Source organism: Crinia signifera, chromosome 6, assembly GCF_055691185.1.
Source record: "Crinia signifera chromosome 6, ASM5569118v1, whole genome shotgun sequence".
Taxonomy (NCBI): domain Eukaryota; kingdom Metazoa; phylum Chordata; class Amphibia; order Anura; family Myobatrachidae; genus Crinia; species Crinia signifera.
Genome location: NC_139222.1, coordinates 90,866,672 through 90,883,167, shown reverse-complemented (window position 1 = coordinate 90,883,167; position 16,496 = coordinate 90,866,672). Strand labels below are relative to the sequence as shown.

General features: G+C 39.8%; 1 protein-coding gene across 1 annotated transcript in view; it reads left to right on the top strand.

Annotated features, from left to right (window-relative positions):
• The window catches only part of EYA2 (EYA transcriptional coactivator and phosphatase 2), a 137,808-nt gene that overhangs the window by 113,692 nt on the left and 7,620 nt on the right, over positions 1–16,496 (top strand). The window contains exons 11-13 of the mRNA XM_083145419.1: positions 2,422–2,511; positions 12,684–12,742; positions 14,131–14,291. Coding sequence (XP_083001545.1) covers positions 2,422–2,511; positions 12,684–12,742; positions 14,131–14,291 — 310 coding nt within the window. The remainder of the gene's footprint in view (positions 1–2,421; positions 2,512–12,683; positions 12,743–14,130; positions 14,292–16,496) is intronic.

Sequence of the window (16,496 nt, the reverse complement as noted above, 5' to 3'; positions counted from 1 at the left end):
GGTTAGTGTGCAGTGTGTACTCGGCGTATCAGCAGACTCCGCCACAGAGGTTGATTGAAACATACGGGGCTAATTCTCTGGTGACCCCACTGATCGGATCCATGGCTACAGAGGAGATATACAGCTGCTTTATTTGCCCACACACAAACAGCACGTCTGCCTTTCTGCTGCCCTGACCACTGACTACGTACATCTGTTCTATTATGGAGCGTTTTTTTTTAGTTGTGTCACATACATTATACATGCTGCACATATTCATAAGTGTGTTTCATCTTTTATTATTTCCTCCTGCCCCTTGTCTTTGAGGTAAATGTTCCATACATTTATACAAACCATGAAACAAATGTTTGAGATGTAAAGATTGGTTTTAGATGGAATAACTGCAACCTAAACCAGACAAATATTTGCTGTGGATGTTTACAAGAAAACTTCACAGGCCCAATCACTACATATATTATTAGATAGTTTTGCCTATACTGTACATTTGCAAGTTTACATTTACAGTATATGCTATAGTTCATACTGTATCATATTATATACCATTACCTTTGATAGTAGCAGATGCCTGTTCATCTTACCTGTGCATGGTTTCTGAAGCTCATGTTTGCTACAATATATGTCACTTGGCTTTATTTATTTATTTTATCTATTAACAGTTTCTTATGTAGCGCACACATATTCTGCAGCGCTGTACAGAGTATAGTTGAACACTCACATCAGTCCCTGCCCCAGTGGAGCTTACAATCTATATTCCCTACAACATGTACACGCCCACACAGACATTCTAGGGTTAATTTTGTTAGCAGCCAATTAACCTACCAGTATATTTTTGGATTGTGGGAGGAAACCGGAGTACCCAGAGGAAACCCATGCAAGTACGGGGAGAATATACAAACTCCGCACAGTTAGAGCCATGGTGGGAATGGAACCCACGACCTCAGTGCTGTGAGGCTGTACTGCTAATCATTACACCATCCATACTGCCCTGGTTACCACTGTGTTTTTTGTATTTCTGTGCATTATAAAAGCCAACCTAAACATTCACAACCATCAGTTTAATAAACGACTTTATTTATAGCATTAGATGTCTAATAACATTGGTGAGGGTCCCCCTAACAATAGCCCTGCAGAGGGGGGGTTCTTTACTTGGGAGTGGGCAATGCCAACATTTTTGGTGGGGGAGTGCATATATCGTAGTTACGCTACTGGTCCCACTAAATGAAATATCACAGTTAATTATCAAAACCCAAAATGGTAGTTTTCTCACTCTTGCTGACATGCGCATGTGAGTGCATCAGACTCCTCCTTTGTGTGTCACATACTGGCTGGGAATTTATTACCTGATCGTAGGGATCTGCAAATTAGCAGGTGTGCGATCAAGTCTAAATAACCCCCACTAACAGCAGCTTTAATGCAAAGCAAATGTTAGGTCCAGCATGCAAGTGTGCATGTTGAGGTGTGATATCATTTTTATCACCACTCCACTGCTTTATTATATATATGAAATGCAGGAGACATGCCTTATATATCCTACATTAGGCTGTTGTTGAATAAGCACAATCCTTAAATAATTCAACCGCTAGATAACATTGGGAATGTAGTTTTTGTACATCATGGTATTTATTGTCCGCTTTACAACTGTAAATTTTCCATATTCATTCACAGATTTTGTGCAGAATCATATATGATGTATTGGCAGTGGTGTAAAGATAATCTTAGTAGCTTCCTGGTTGCTCTGTGTACCAAAAACAGGACGTCTTGTACAAAGCATTGTCTGTTAAAGGCTGTGAATGCCAAGTCTAATTATCATCCATGGTAATGATGCATGTTTGACCCTCTCAGTCGGGCTGCTTAAAAGCTTATGGTAGCCCTATACTTCCCATATTTTGAAGCTCCTAATATGATTACAACCAGATTCTACAAGTTATAACCTGTAGAGTTTTACTAAATAAACTTAAGTCATAGAGAGTTGTACAGCATCCTATAGGTCCATACACACTGGACGACTATGCCCAGCGTGTATGGACAGCGATGATCGCATTCAGTTGTACCCTTTTTATGTTAAACACTACAACATTGCTGTGGCACCTTGGTGCACCACGGGGCACTTGCAATGGGATGGTGGTTCAGGTCCAAATAAAGAAAATGTATGGTCTGTGTGATAGGCAAATTCAGGGGGATCCATTGCGCCAGAAATGTAATTTTAATATTACAAGTTATGTTATACAGTAGTGTTTAAATACTTTCAGTACTAGTATGGTGATGATTTTTAATACTCCGGTTGTCTTGAGCTTTTGCCACCCTGTTTAACATCTTTCTAAAACCTTAAGTTCAGAATTGCATAATGACTTACTATGGCCTTACAAGTGCTTCTCCTAGTGTATGCTGATGTTAATGATTTATTTCTACTTGTCTCCCCAGGACACTACCACATCGGTCAGGATAGGTCTAATGATGGAGGAGATGATCTTCAACCTTGCTGATACCCATCTGTTCTTTAATGACCTGGAGGTAAGTGCTTGCCTGCTCCTCACCTGCATCTGTTAAGGGGGAGGAGGGGATTCTGTAGCCTCTTGCTGAAGACAAGGGGTCATTCTTTAATCATGATTGATTCATTGGAAATCCCACACATGTCAGTGTACTTCTGTCTCATGGAACAGGGTTTACATTTTTATTGAGCAGTAGCATTTTTCTGGATACAGGACCTGTTTTAGATTTGCAAGCAAAGGGAAAAAAAAAGCAAGCAAACTGTGCAAAACCATGCTGCACTGCAGGTGGGGCAGATGTAACGTGGAGATAGTTTAAGATTTGGGTGGGGTGTGTTAAAATTGAAATCTAAATTGCAGTGTAAAATTAAAGCTGTATAACATTTGAGAGCCGTATGAAAAAGCAGCCAGTATTTACCCTGCACAGAAACAAATCTAAATGCATTTGCTTCCCTTGCATTGCCACATGATTTGTTCCAGACACAAAATGAATTGCTTTATTTGCTTTACTGAGTCTGGCCCACAGTCTGCAATTTGCTTATATTATGCTAAGTAAGTTGTATGGCGAAGCACACAGCAGTGTAAGATTATAGCATGCAGCAGTATATAAGCAGGATAGCATGCAATATTCCAAGATTGTGGCATGCACCTTTATAGGTGGTGAAACATGCAGCAGTGTTAAGCTGTGTGCACACAGGGGCGACAGGGGCTGAAATCGCTGGAAATATGGTAGCTGACGACCATATTGCCAGTGATTGGAGTGTGCTCCGGCGATAAATCGCCGGGTGCACGCTCCCGTTTTCAGCCCCGTTCTAATCGCTGGTCGCGGCTCCCCAGGCAGAGGTTCCTTCTCATCAGCGACCATCTGTGGTCGCTGATGAAAAGGAGAAACTGAGCAATATATTGCTCAGCCATATAGTGCTAGCAATATATGGCTGAGCAATATATCTCCCCCGTGTGTACAGGGTTTAAGATTGCTAGCTTACATTAAGGTATAATAAGGGGTTCATTAGGTTTTTTTTTTCAATGAAAAGGGGCATACACATAGAGCGATTTTGTGCTCTGTTCTAAGCAATCTGACTAGATAGCAAGCATACATCGCTCCGTGTATATGACCCCCAAGCGATGGCGACATGCGGTCCCACGCGTCACCATCGCCTACTAGTTAAGTTAGTGCGTGCATTCAAAATCTAGTCAAATTGCTTAGCAAGTGAGGGCAAATCGCTGTGTGTACAGAATAAGCGATAGTGATCGTGATCTACGTCATCCTGAACTACTACCCGGCCTTTTATTTTGCTTAAGTAAAATCACTTCGCAAAATCACTTAGCACACATCGCTGAATGTGTATGGACTGTCTATGGGCGATCCAGACACCAGAAAATCGATAACCCTAAATAGCTTAGCAAAAATGCTTAGCACACATCTCAAATGTGTGTATGCCCCTTAAGACTAATCTATTTGCTTAAACCAACATTTACAGGACGATATTTAAAAAAAAAAAAAGCATGTGTGGAACCTTGCAGTGTTATTTCAAAACACTATTCTCGGATCGGTCAGTCAACAATAACATGGACAAATATGAAATATAGAACTACATCAGACGCAGGCTGCATGTTTGCATAGTATCAGGCAATCTGTGTAATTTGGAGGTGTTCATTTCTTAATATCTGGCCTGGCGACCCTAGTCAGGAACACGATTATAATACTATACACGTGAGTCATACATGACAGCCGGCGAGCGGGAGTGGCAGAAGTGAATTGCAGATGCGTAGAATCTAATTGTGGGAAATGAAGGATAATGATTTGTGCAGGTGAAAAGTCTTAGCTGGCCCAGCATTGCAGACATAGGGATTCACCAGCCAATTAACCTGATGTTTGTCCAGCACTAAGAAAACACTACTAGTAAACCGTATTTCCTGTATTTTTTTTATTTCCACCAATTCTTCCCACTTTTTTGTAATTACATTGCTGAACTCCATTACTTCCTTCCTTCCCAGTTTAACTGGAGTCCAGCCTCAGCCTTCATTCAAAACTGCCCAGGATAAACATGTCTCCCCACTGTGTCTTGCAACGTAGCAATTACTACATTTCAACATATAAAGGGTATAATAGAGACAATCCAAAGTATGACTGATTACATATGAACCACCTAAATATACACCTGGATAAACTAATAATAAATCATATATATAAGTCAGAGAAGTGTGCAGACTAGGTAGACTTCTTTATATTATACATAAAAAATAAATAAATGATCCCATTGTGGAATCAATTTTTTTTAAAAAATCACATCTGTAAGAAAGCCAGATTAGTACTAAATGTAATGTGATTGTAATATACAATACCCACATACAATGCACACTTAACATGCAAGTGTAATGTTTGGCTGCCATTTGTTATTAGACTGATCATTTGTCACTGGCAGGTTTGCATTACACACTGTTGCAGATGGTTTGCTCGCCATCTCTACTCACATCACTGCTCAAACCATTAGCAGAAACCAGGATTATTTTGTTACTAGAGACCAGAGAGAGGTTTCCTTTCCCCCATATGTCCAAAACTGAGGGCAGATATATCTAGCGAAATATTCAAAAAATTTGTATAAAAACAGATTGCACATGGGGATGATTTATCACCTTCTGTATCCTTAGATGTGGATGTGCTGTGATAATATCAGTCAAATTTGTAATGTGATAATTGATGTAACTGCATGGATGTATCATTTAACCCATGCAGGGACAGAGAATGTGGGAAAGCTTTGTCGCTGCGATGCCAGTCTGCAGAATTATTGGGGAGGGGGGTTTTAAAAACCTTCTCGCAGCCTAACCCTTACATCTAAGTGCCTAAATCAACCCCCGCAGGCTAACCCTTAGTCCCCCTTCCGTGGGCTGTCACTACCGCTCCCCTGTTGGCACCAGTTTCCCAGCGGTAGTTGGGATGCCAGCATAGGTATTATGAATGCCGGCACCCTGACTGCATGGTTGCTGAACGCATCCTGTTGAGTGTTCTAAATAATGGTAACCGCTGTGTCAGGATTCTCATACTCTTAAAAAAAGCCATGGTTGCTTTGTCAGCCTCCACCCACGATTTACATAAAATCAACTTTCTCAGAATACATGAAAACAGCCGCAAGACATAGTGGTTGCTAAAACACTACATGCAATCAAGAGTTATTGTTTCAGAGAATGTTTAGTTTGGGAATAATCACTAAAACCTTATTTGGGATTTATTTTTGGTGCCCCAAATTCCTGATTAATTCCAGATCAAATAGTCTCTGGAAAGATCTCTTCTAAGTCATTGGCCACCTGATCACACAAATGCCAAATTACAAGCCAGCTCCTGGTAGTGTTTTCGGAGCAGTACACTCCAATTGTTTTCTCTTGGACGGTTTCCAGAAAGTCTCTGTGATGAGGCCAGTGAGGTTGGACTCCCAGCACGGACATTCTGACATTGCGGCCTTTAGCAGCAGGTGGGGGTGTGCGCGCTGGCCGGGTGAAGGCATCGGGTCCATTGCCGGGCAGCAATGTCCATGTGGAAGTGTTGATACCCAGCTTCCGGGTGCCTAGTGACGATACACAGCTTCCGGGTACGCTCTGATGCTCAGAGCGCCAGAGGAGAGAGGTGGCTTCTGTCACTGGAGTTTTGGCCTCCTCATTGGCCAGCTATTTGAATATTGCCCGGGAAGCCGGTGATCCCTAGTGCCGCGGTGTTCTGCTTGCTGGGTGCTCCATGGTGCAGTTGGCTACTGGCCTCCTGTATCCTGGTATTTTGGACTCCGGTGCCTCTGGGGATATTGTTCCACACATTATTCCACTGCCTGTCGGCACCAAGCTACATTTTGTCTGATTACTGCTTTTCTAAACCCTGTGTTTAGCTTGATGTTATTCGTATTATGCATCCGGAGAATAGTATTCTATTATTCCTGTGTATTATCACATGTTGGGACAGTGTAGTTTCTGCTATTTCAATAACACCTGTGCATTACTGTTCTCCTGATCAAGTGTGTTTATTGTTATATATTTAATCTCTGTGCGTTGTTGCATTCCCAATCAAGTGTGGTTATTATATATCATCTTTGTGCATTGTTTCATTTCCAATCAAGCATAGTTATTATTACATATAATCTCTGTGCATAGTTGCATTCCTGATTAGTGTGGTTATTACTCTATATCATCCCTATGTATTATGGCACCTGTGGACTCGTAATAATCCACGTATAGGTGGTGGTGTGTGGTAGACTCTCTGACCCTTCATTAGCAGTGTCAGGCCTCCTGCAGCAGCCTTGTCCCTCATCAAGACCTGGCGGCATCGGAGTGGGGGCAGACCTAATTTGCGCTCACAAATGTGGTTGTTATAGGTGAGACCTTAGTACGCAGGAGGCAGAAAGGACTGCTGGGCATCTGCAAACTAGGTCTCCGCATCACCATTCATAACAGTCTTGTTGCTGTTGGAAAATATATTATTTCAGTGCTGGAAAGCAAAATTATAAAAACCTGATTATTTGTGTTTACGTGATACTTTCCATTGTCTGTGTTGGGTTGTTTTTCTGTTTGGTTTTGTTTTTTGTCCCCCTTTAAAATTGTGTTTCTTGGACAACTTTGACAATAGATCATCACTTTGTTTTGCCTATTCTTCAATAATCAAAAAATCTATAATTGTCATCCTAACTTAGCTCATCTTTGCCTAAAACTACTTTTTTCTGTCTTTTTGGCACTTGCTCTTTCATCGAATTAACTTTACATCATTATGATTTTTCCCCTAGTTAACGTCTTTAAGCTCTTTCTTACTTTGCCAACATATAACTGAAATTCTTACCAACTAGACCTGTGAACTCTCAGGAATGCCTGAGGTCAGATTTAGTTGCTGTATACATCTGCCAAGGACGGCTCAGCTAGGAATGAATGGTTTAGGGGAGACTTTAGGATCTTGGCTGCGGATTTTCTTCTGTGTGATGAAGAGCTCCATCGTGTGGTCTAACACTGTGCTGGACACTGAGAAACGCCTATGCACTATTAGACCTAATTCATTAAAGACATTGTCCAGACATCTGCCCTGCAGACGTGTGTGAGTGCCAAGTACCTGCATCATACAACTGGGAGAGCGTACACACAGATGTGTGGGCTGAGGCTGTAAAAACTTGTGGAAATAGGATTTCCAGCGGATTGAGGGATAGGGCCAATTAGCAACAAGTGTGATGTGAATTAATTGCATATGATATCAGCCGGCCAGCATGTTCCTGTTATTTGTACAATAATGTTATAGGTGGGTGGGAAAAAAAGAAAAGATTTTCAGAGTTCTGTACTGTAGCTAATGCACAGTGGTAATAGCAACTTGTCTGTGTATGTCTGCTGTGTACAAACTCTAATCTCAGGAGTCATGTGACTAGTAGAGGCAGCTTTAGGGTTCCTCTAGGTCAGGGGTGGCTACACCTGTCCTCAAGATCTACCAACAGATCATGTGTTTTTCAGGTAACCTGTGGATCTATAGTAGGAATGAATGCAGCATGTTTGAAAATGTGACAGTTAGTAATGGCTACAGCTGCGCACCAGCTAGGCCATATGGAAAACATGGACCGTAGGTAGATCTCGAGGACGAGTTTGGACACCCCTGCTTTAGGTTTTGCTCTGCAAAGCAAGCAAGATGGCAGCTTTCATCTCTATTCTGAATTATAGCTCCCAGCAGTGCTCAAGAGGGGCAGTGACTCCTAGGAAATAAGGGGCAGATATATTACGCCTGGAAAAGTGATAAAGTGGAATGTGAAAATGCAGTAGCCAATCGGCTCACAAATGTCAAGTTAAAATGACAGTTAGGAACTGAATGGTGCGTTATCATCTTCCACTTCATCAGGCAATATACATCTGCCCCTGAGTCTGTCTAGATGTAATGGGCCGTGATCTAGGCATAGTTTTATGGTGAATTGATGTGTTATCTAGATGGCTTGGCTATGGTTTCATGGGAAATAAGTTGCTTATCTAAATGGATCCAGTCATGACCTAATTTTAAATGTTGATGTTTTATAGAATGGGCTGTGGTTCAGCTTGGCCTCAAGGGCAATAAACTGCTATCTTAGATGGATTGGGATGGGTTTTTTCACATGACATAATTTAGACAAATCAGCAATGTTAACATACAAAAATATAGTCCTCTGTATATCTAATGCCTATATATCTTACTGATCATTTAGGAAAAAGCCTATCTACATCCTATATCATAGCTTTTAATGACCATATTGTAATATATATATACAGAAAACTCCTCTTACATGATCGATACATACAGTATATGCCATATCACATGCAGTTATTATGGTACACTTCAGCACAGGGCCCTCCAGCACACAGTGAGTTAATCCTTACAACATGTATCCACGCTTAATATAATTGCAATGAAGACCTGACCAGTGGGGAGTTAACATTCTTTAAACAAACAGCTGTGAGCAGTGTAATTCAATAATGACCTGCGCATTCACTTTATTAAATTAGTCAGGTTCCCGGTCACTGCATTAGGTTAGAGAGAAACCTGCAGAACTGAGAGGATTGTCTTTTGTATAAACCTGGGTTTTGCTGAATTTGGAACATTTTATAAGATTCAAATTAATTTTCCTGTCAGAAATTTCCCAGCTAAACAGATCAGTTAGTCTCATAATTGGGCGTAATTCCATCCAGAAACTGCACAACTCTCGCGTCCAAAATGGAAATACCCGGCTCCCCGACCCCGTAGTCTTTGGTTATTTTGTGTTCCTATATATTCAGCAAAACATATGGATGCGAACCATTGAAGCAGTGCCACCGTGTGCCCACATTTTCCTGGTATATTTTAACCAGTTGCTCGTGGACTGTGAAGAACTTTTCCAGGCGATAATGAAAACAATATTTGCAATATTCCAATTTGACAATATTTACTAACATACACTATTTACAATTAATTGTGTTTCCTTGCAATATGTTTGTGGCCCAGCACATCTTTCTCTAATCCATGAAGAAACTGGGCAAACAGAATATATACACTATAATACTTTGATATTGGCATAGCCACTTGGCTCTGATTAAATACAGTAAAAAAAAATGATCTTTAGATGAAAACAGGCAGAGAATAATAGTTTCCTAGTGTTTTTCTATCCACTAAATACATATTGTACTACAGTACTTTGTGTTTTACACAATGTTCACTACCTGCAGGAACAGCTTTACTCCGGGCTCTGTGCCAGTTCACAGAGACGTTTAATTACTGGCTACCAAAACACTATTGTCTCCTGAAATTACCCTTATTGGCAAGAATAACTCAGAGATCTGGCTGCCAGGAGCCCCCCAGAGAACACATATGTCACTAGGATTGATGGTCAATTTCTATAGTGCATTATTAAACAATTGCTTGTTATTCTGAGTGACACAATGAGGAAAATGTATCTACAGATAACTGTAGTGCTGCCACCTACTGTAGATGTTCCACCTATATACAATATATAGATTACGTTTTTTCTCTACTCTAAAACATTAATATGTCCAGTTCATCCTCTGGACATTGGTTGTAGTGTTCATTCTAGCACCCGCTATCTTTGAAAACCCATGCAGTTCCTCTTCCCTGCCTGGGGTGTCGCTGTCTGCTGTAGTGCTTCTAGCACAGTGTGGTCTGTATATCAGCACTGATATGCAAACCAGACTTGTGCTAGAAACACTAGGTTGCACTTACCAACGTTTTTAGTTTTTTTTTTTATAAACTATGGTAGAGATGTATCAAAGGTTGGAAAGAGATAAAGGGCCTGATTCAGACCTGGTAGCAAGGTTGCAATTTTTGCAGATGGGCAAAACCATGCTGCACTGCAGGTGGGGCAGATGTAAGGTGCAGAGAGAGTTCGATTTGGATGAGTTATTTTGCTCTGTACAGGGTAAATACTGACCGCTTTATTTTTACACTGCAGTTTAGCTTTCAGTTTGAACACATCCCACCCAAATCTAACTCTCTCTGCACATGATAAACAGTCAGCCAGGTTTGAAAAATGACTGACTGATTGGCTGGTGGTTTATCACTCTCCACTTTATAATTTTTTGAAGCTTGATACATCTGACCCTACATCTGTGTATAAGGAGTGTGTTTTTTTTTTCCTGAGAAGAGAGTTTTGTAGCCACTTGGCTTGAGTAACGGGTATGCAAACCATTCCCTAGGCCATGATTGGTTGATGCTTACATGCAATTTAGACCACACTGACCAATATTGCTGATTACAGTGCTGGTGTACATGGGAAGATAACCATGGCTGAAGCTGCTTAATATCTAGTCTACGCGTTTCAGATAACTGCAACGTTAAAATATATGTGTCAAAGTTCTCACTGTAGGGTTCTTTAGTATTTTTAACTTGATGAGTTCCCATCTACTGCATCGGTATTTCTTACTGAGGCAGAGTGGATACTCCAGCTCTCGTGTACCAGACCATAGCAAACCACGTGAAGCTGCTTAATATCTAGTCTACGCGTTTCAGATAACTGCAACGTTAAAATATATGTGTCAAAGTTCTCACTGTAGGGTTCTTTAGTATTTTTAACTTGATGAGTTCCCATCTACTGCATCTGTATTTCTTACTGAGGCAGAGTGGATACTCCAGCTCTCGTGTACCAGACCATAGCAAACCACGTGATGCCATCCGCCCCCCCCCCCGAATGCTCCAGCCACACTGTACACATGAGAAATGACTCTGTCCAACCACATCCAGCGTTGTGTTTTACTTGGTAACGTGATAGGGCCAGCCGTGGGATATGAGGTAGTGTCTCATGAAGTGTCATGGTATTCTATTAACCCAGATATGTGATAGCTAGTGTTGTCGCACGTTAGTGTGTTCAACAATTGAAAATGAGAAAAGCAGATTGCTGTCCACACAAATACCTTTCCCCTTACATAGTGCAGCCAGGATATGTGCATGTGCCAGACCTGTATAAAGAATGCACTGATCCAATCAGCTGGCAGCTGTCTACCTGCCATTCCCAGGGCCATATGTGCTTCAGGGTAAAACCCGAAGTTCGGAAAAAAAAACAGTTTGTATCCCTATTGCACACTGAATGAGAAATATACATATAATAATCAGATAATACAGAGATCTTGGTTGCATATATCTGCAGATATAGGGTTAAGCCCCCAGGCCGTACGTCAAGGCATCTCTGTCACTGGGGGTCCCTTAAACCCGAAGTTCATTACACAGGTCACTTTCTACAACCTGTCATTTAATAATTGTCTCTTTTGACATTTTTTTCTATTAATTGTGCTATTATATTTTTATATTGTCTGTGTAAAACTACATTTTTTGTACATGCTTAGTAATAAAACTTAAACTGTTATTTTGGGTTAAAGTGAAAAATCTGGAGCCCCCTAGAATCTTCCCAGACTCCCTTGGGGGAGAGGGAACATGTATTACCACAAACCCAGAACAATTATTTAATCCAAACACAATTCTGCATCCATTCTTCCAAGTACATAAATATAAAATTATACTCATTGCCAGACTGTAATAATATCTGCTTTATTGTCCTTTGTTACTATAATAAGTTTTTAAGACAGTCCAACATTATGTGCTGAAATCTTTAGATTTTCCATATTGTTTGAATTTTGTTCAACTTTATGTTGAGTAACACATTATACTAAATTATTATTATTACTATTATTATTATTATATTTAATACAAATATAAGCATATCACTTGTTGCTGAATATTTAACCATCGTTTATCATTCAGAATTCCGGTCAATTTGAACTTTGCAGATGCCATCAGATCTGGATTGGGGCTATGCCACTGTCACATACGGGACATAACAATAAAATTATATTACTTTAAAAAGATGGCTGTAATATCAAGACGCCTAACTAAGTTTATTTTTTAAGTAGAAAAAAATATCCATAATTTCCAAAACAATATCCCATTATTAGTTGGCACATATGGGACAAGCGAAGTCCACCACCCTAGGGGCCAGATGCACTAAGCTCCAAAAGTGATAAAATGGAGAGTAATAAACAACCAATAAATGGCCCCAGGTGGCCATCTTTATCTTGTGGCTAATCCAGCCCTGTATGACTGTAGGAGTTAAATAAAAAATGTTATCATAATACCCATTACTCTTTATTCAGGATACACTTTTTTATCTGTGTAGTGATAATGTATAGTAATAGATATGTAATATATTTAAGAATTAAATTTTCTGTCCTCCATTGTAGGAATGTGACCAGATACATATAGACGATGTCTCTTCGGATGACAACGGACAAGATTTGAGGTGAGATAGTTGGAACATGGGGGCAACAGTGGTAGTCATCCCGGGGTCCCAACACTCTCGGCCCTGAATTGCGCACACTGCTGTTACTTAAATCGGAGCACAGCATGATTCTGCTGTATCTCCGATTTCCCCGCTACACAGACATTGCCAGCGCCACCCGCTGAGGTGCTGCTGAAGTTACGGTCAGCCTCTTCGCGGGATTCAGTCACCGCCACTGCTGCTGGGGTTTCTATGACGTGCAGGAGCTGAGAGAGAGAGTTTAATTTCACTCATTCTCAGCTCCTTCCTCAGCAGCATCAGCAGTGTGAGACTGGTTGGCAGCAGGCATTAAGCTATGTGGTGCCAGACATATCAGTTATTGTGAATTATTAAAAAACAATTGTGTTATTCTTTATATAATGGAAGATATTTGGAACATTTGGTTACATTTTTTAAAGTGGGATTTGCATTTTGGTTTAAAAAAAAATACTATAGGAATTGCAAACAATTACAATGTTGCTTGATAAATTATACTTTATTTTTATAACCGCCATTATGTCACTTTTATTAAGGGCCCTCGTAACTTTGTTATCCAGGGCCCCCACAGACTTTAATCTGGCCCTGGTTGGGGATCTGGGTAATAGAATGTTACCATGTAACTCGTCCTTAGGACACCTGCGTTACGGTGTGACAGGGGGTAATGCCCCAGTAAAACTCCCCACCTACTACTGATTATTTAAATTAAAATAAACAAATACATCATTAGTCAAAAAAAGTTCCCTAAAACGAATGACATATTCTGAACATACAAACCCTTTGTTAAACCAATTCATAGAAAAATGCACAAGATTTTTCCCATTGTATAAAGAAACATTATGATGCGATTTGTTTTATTATATATGTTTCATTTCAAATGCTGTGGTAATGATATCCATTATAGGGGAGGGTTATTATTCCTCTGTCATGTATTTTAAGCCAATAGACGGTATAACTTTGGCCAGCCTCCCAATCAGATAACAGCATTTATATGCCCTCTGTGGTGATTGGGCAGTGATTGACTATAACTGTTCGCAAAATGAATAAAGGTTTGTTTTTCAGCCTAAAACATAAGAATAAGAATTTCAACCTTAAAAAATTTCAATTGACCGTGCTATTTATCAAGTGTAGGATTTGTTTGCTTAACGAACACAATAGTTACACCTGTACGAAAACCCTAGGTTTTAATATCCTTAGTGACTTTCATATAATCACGTGTTTTCATTTTTTTTATTATAAGTCAGAAAAGAGCAAGGTGTGATGCTGGCATTGTTAGACGCTTATTATAGTTCTAGATTGTGCTCAGAGAATGTGCGTTCACTCTGTCTGGATTTTAATTGAACTAACACTCTGCTCCCAATTTCTCTCCCCAGCACATATAACTTTTCCGCAGATGGTTTCCACAGTTCAGCTGCTGGAGCAAATCTCTGTCTGGGATCAGGGGTCCATGGGGGGGTTGACTGGATGAGAAAATTAGCGTTTCGCTACCGAAGAGTCAAGGAGATGTACAGCACCTACAAAAACAATGTTGGAGGTGGGTTAAATATAAATTTGATGATAGAGGAGGCTATTTTAAATATGATGTATATCATTTCCATATCTTAGTCCCCATCAATAATCTAACATTAGCCCTGGACATTGGGTCTGATCGTTCGGTCAATGCATAAAGACCTGTATGAAGGCTGAATGTGGCCCTTATAGCATGTCCGAGGTGGCTTCCAGGAAAACCCCACAATGTCCCCAAGTCCCCAAACACCCTTAATGCAACATAATGCTTTACTTCTGTCTAGTATGTGCTGCGGTGTGTCTTTAATACATACTGTATGCAACTCTACATTTTGAGAAATTTTAGACAGCTGTAGTAAGTCAATAAAAAAGAGAGAAGAGGAATAGGCATAGGAGATATATAGTAGTCAATTCAATTTCCCATGAGTCCCTTCACAGCATGAGTAAGTGCGGCTACTGTATGTGCCACGCTAATGTTACTTCCGGACTCGCAGAAGAGTGTTTGCATCCCCATAGGGCTGTGTGCTAAAATCCACGAGTCCAGGATGAGATAAGTCCGTGGTCAGCGCAAGTTGTTCATAATATCCCTGCCAAACGGAAAACACTATATATGTATATATATATATATATATATATATATAAATATATTATACCCAATAGTGGTATGGCGCCTAAAATTACAGTAAAAATGTCCAAATAGAATCTATATGATCCGCATCCAATGAAGTAAAGAGGAGAAATCTTCCAACACTTGGTTTATTGATCTTCAGAGGATTATCAAGAGTAAAACAGCAGGTAGAAAAGTCCCAATGCGTTTCGTCTCAAAGAGACTTCATCAGGGGAAAATAACAATCTTTTAGTTATGGTTATGAAGTGTGAATAAAATTGAACCCTATTTGGGTATGATGCCATCTATTGATTCTTATAAGGGGGGGGGTGATGATTCATTTGCCCCTATTAATTTAATTTATCCATTTCGTGTGGTTTATTTGAATAAAATAAATACAAATTTGCTGCCTAAAGTATTAATTGATCAGGTTTTTCGGTTAGCCTCCTCTAATAAGGGCTTAATATCTGAACTTATGTTGTAGAAAAATGTTTGCCCATCCAGTAATAAGGGTAAAATGGTCTCCAATAATGCTTCTGGTTCCTCCAGGGAAAGCCAGCAGAATGTGTTTCCTCTGCCACTAACCCTAAAAATGAATGGACTAAATGATTGATGGGCCAAATGGTTATTATATGACGTCAAAATCCATGTTTCTATATATTATATCACAGCCATTTGTGGCTGCTGCAGCATTATTGAAATGTTATATACCAGTAGTTCCCAAACTCCGTGCCATGGCACCCTGGGGTGCCTTGGGGTACTTGCAGGGGTGCTGGTAGTCCAGGACCAATTAAAATTATTTATGGTCAATGTGATACTGTAGGCAAACAAGTGCTTGTGGCTTCCAACCAATAAAATGTGTGGACAAACAAACAAATCTTGTCCCTCGACACATAATTGAACATAAGGATGATGTATACACACATTTTACTTCATTTATGATTGGTTAAGAAAAAGCTTAACCGACGTATACACACATAAGTTAAGAAAAGGCTTACTTTCTGTAAATACTTAATTTTTGCCAGTACATGCAAATTATATTGTATTATATTAAATTCTTCATCTAATTAATCTAGTTTAAGTAGGTCATTTCTCCAAGTAATAACATTAGGGTTTTGGAACATCTCTAAATATTGAGATTGTTTATACCAACTGGTGATGCTTCAAATTTATAGTATCCAATTGCTTTTGCCAAAACAATAAATACCTTTGCCAAAGCTCTTAAAAAAATCCATAAATATGTACAATGTCATCATTGTATTTCATCGGTTCCATGTATTTTTATTGCACATATGTTACAAACCTGTATAGATTTTATTTAATTTGTCTCTGGTACACTTTGAATGCCAAAATACTACTTAGTTGGTTCTTTGAGAAGTTTTAAAATGTCAAAGACCATCATTTATTGATGCGATTTATTAGACCAGGATGCAGGGCCAGAGAACTTGCTCCTGGAAGCCAAATTCCATTATCCAGCAATGAAGAGGTTAACTACACTAATCAGCATATTAAACGGCTTTTGCTGAGATTTGCTGCATAGGAATTTTATGGCTTCATCTTATCAGTGCTCTTAACTGGCATTATCACATGTACTGAGCTCTTTCCACTGCCATACTACAAGGATTT